Genomic DNA, 1785 nt, shown 5'->3' with positions numbered 1-1785 from the left:
CCCCAGCGTGTTTTCGGGGGTGAGTGGCTGCTTCACCGTGACTGGCGGGACGGATTCGGCATCAGCTGCCTCAGGGTGGGATGTCTCCCCTCCTCCGCTCTCCTCCTCGGGCTGGATGTGGGGCAGGGAGGACTTGAACCAGCTCTTCACCTTGGTCTCTGTGCCCACCGCGGGGCCCAGCAGGATGACGGACTGGCCGGAGAGGCGCGGGGCGGGAGCTGAGCTCTCCTTCTCCACCGTGCTGACGGTCTCCTCAGCAGACACGGGCACCTCGCTGGAGGACAGCACGGTGGGCATCTCCGGGGGCTTGGGCGGCGAGGCATCGTACGTCACCGACTTCTGCTCCGAGCCGGCCAGCTCGCAGAGCGAGGAGTACTCCTCCGCCTCCAGGTCTGACTCCTTCAGCTCTGGTGAGGAGATGATGGGGATCTCGCTGAAGTCCCCGGTTGAGCAGCAGTGTCGGGTATCCTGCAGCCACCTCTCGCTGTCCGCCTTTGCAGCCTCATCATAAGTCAGCGTCTCCTCCTCTTCCTCCATCTCCTGCTGGCTGAAGTCCCGGGCCGGCTCGCTCTTGGCCGGCTGCTCACCATCGCACAGATCCAAGCCGCAGGCATTTTTTTTCTCCTTGCAGGAGCCCACCAATTTGCTGGGGAACAAGCCCTTGGGGAGGTCGGTGGCTTGCAGACCCGAGCCCAGCTCCTTCCACCGCAGGCACGCCTCGCCCAGGCTCTCCTCCGGCCACTCAAAGTGCTCCATGGTGTTCTCAGACCCCACCGAGTTGGCGGTGGTGTTTGAGTAGCAGCTGTAGCCGGCACCCCCTGCGCTCGACGTCGCTGCCGAGATGCTGGGCTTGGAGTTGAACGCCAGCGGGGTCGCATCCTTCAGCGCATCCTTGGTCTCGGCGGCCGCAAACTCCACCTGGGGACCCTCGTACACCTCCTCACCAAAGTCCTTCCCTGTGCTGGCCCCCGAAGCCTTGTCCAGCTTGAGGGGCTCGGTGAGCGTGCTGGAGTCACCCTGGCTGGGCCAGGCGCCCTTCACCATGGAGTCCAGGCAGGGCCGGTGGTTCTCCAGCTGGAAGGGGGACTTGGTGGCCTCCTTGCTCAGCATGGGCGAGTTGGCCCAGGCTTTGTCTGTCTTCTCGCTGATGGCATCCTGCAGAACGATGATCTCGGAAGCCAGCTCCTCCTGGGACAGGGCGCTGAGGAGCAGCCGGGGACAGTCCCGTTCATTGGTCACGTACTTGGTGAAGGTCTCCAGAGGCAGGCTGGCGTGGATGCTCTGGAAGGAGTCATCCGATTTGGTGGACATGTCATCCGGGGAGGTCACAGAGCAGGTAGACACCGACTCGGGCTTTGCCTTGGAGTTGCTGTTGACACGGGCAGGGCTGCGGTTCTGGTTGCAGTACAGGAAACTCCTCTCCAGCTGGTCCTCCGACCCACTGAGATAGTCGGTGTCCTGTGTCTCAGCGTGGACGGACTGGGGGGTGCTCAGGGGGTCAGACAGGGGGGTTCCCACCTGCTCCGCCGAGTAGGTGCTGCTCTCAGGGCTGCAGTGCTGCCCCTTGAGCTGCTCGGGGGTCCTCGCTGGGGTCTTGATGCCCTTTTTCTGGGGGACGGCCGCTTTGGAGAGCAGGAGCTGCTGGACGGTGTTGGAGATGTTCTCCACCTGGGAGGTGAGCGCCGTCAGGCTCTGCAGGCTCAGGTCTGACAGCAGGTTTTCGGGCAGCTTCTCCTTCTGCAAGTTTTTGCAGTTCCCGGATTGAGCGTCGGGGCTCGTCCCATC

The 1785-nt window shown here is 63.6% G+C and overlaps 1 protein-coding gene across 1 annotated transcript in view; it reads right to left on the bottom strand.

Moving 5' to 3' along the window:
• Positions 1 to 1785, bottom strand: part of RAI1 (retinoic acid induced 1) — a 6598-nt gene that overhangs the window by 3773 nt on the left and 1040 nt on the right. Inside the window, exon 2 of the mRNA XM_035890851.1 lies at positions 2 to 1782. Coding sequence (XP_035746744.1) covers positions 2 to 1782 — 1781 coding nt within the window. The remainder of the gene's footprint in view (position 1; positions 1783 to 1785) is intronic.

This window comes from Egretta garzetta, unplaced genomic scaffold, assembly GCF_000687185.1.
Source record: "Egretta garzetta isolate BGI_Z169 unplaced genomic scaffold, ASM68718v1 scaffold83, whole genome shotgun sequence".
In the NCBI taxonomy this organism is placed as follows: Eukaryota; Metazoa; Chordata; class Aves; order Pelecaniformes; family Ardeidae; genus Egretta; species Egretta garzetta.
Note: the sequence above shows the minus strand (reverse complement) of the source record. Positions and strands in the feature narration are given on the sequence as shown.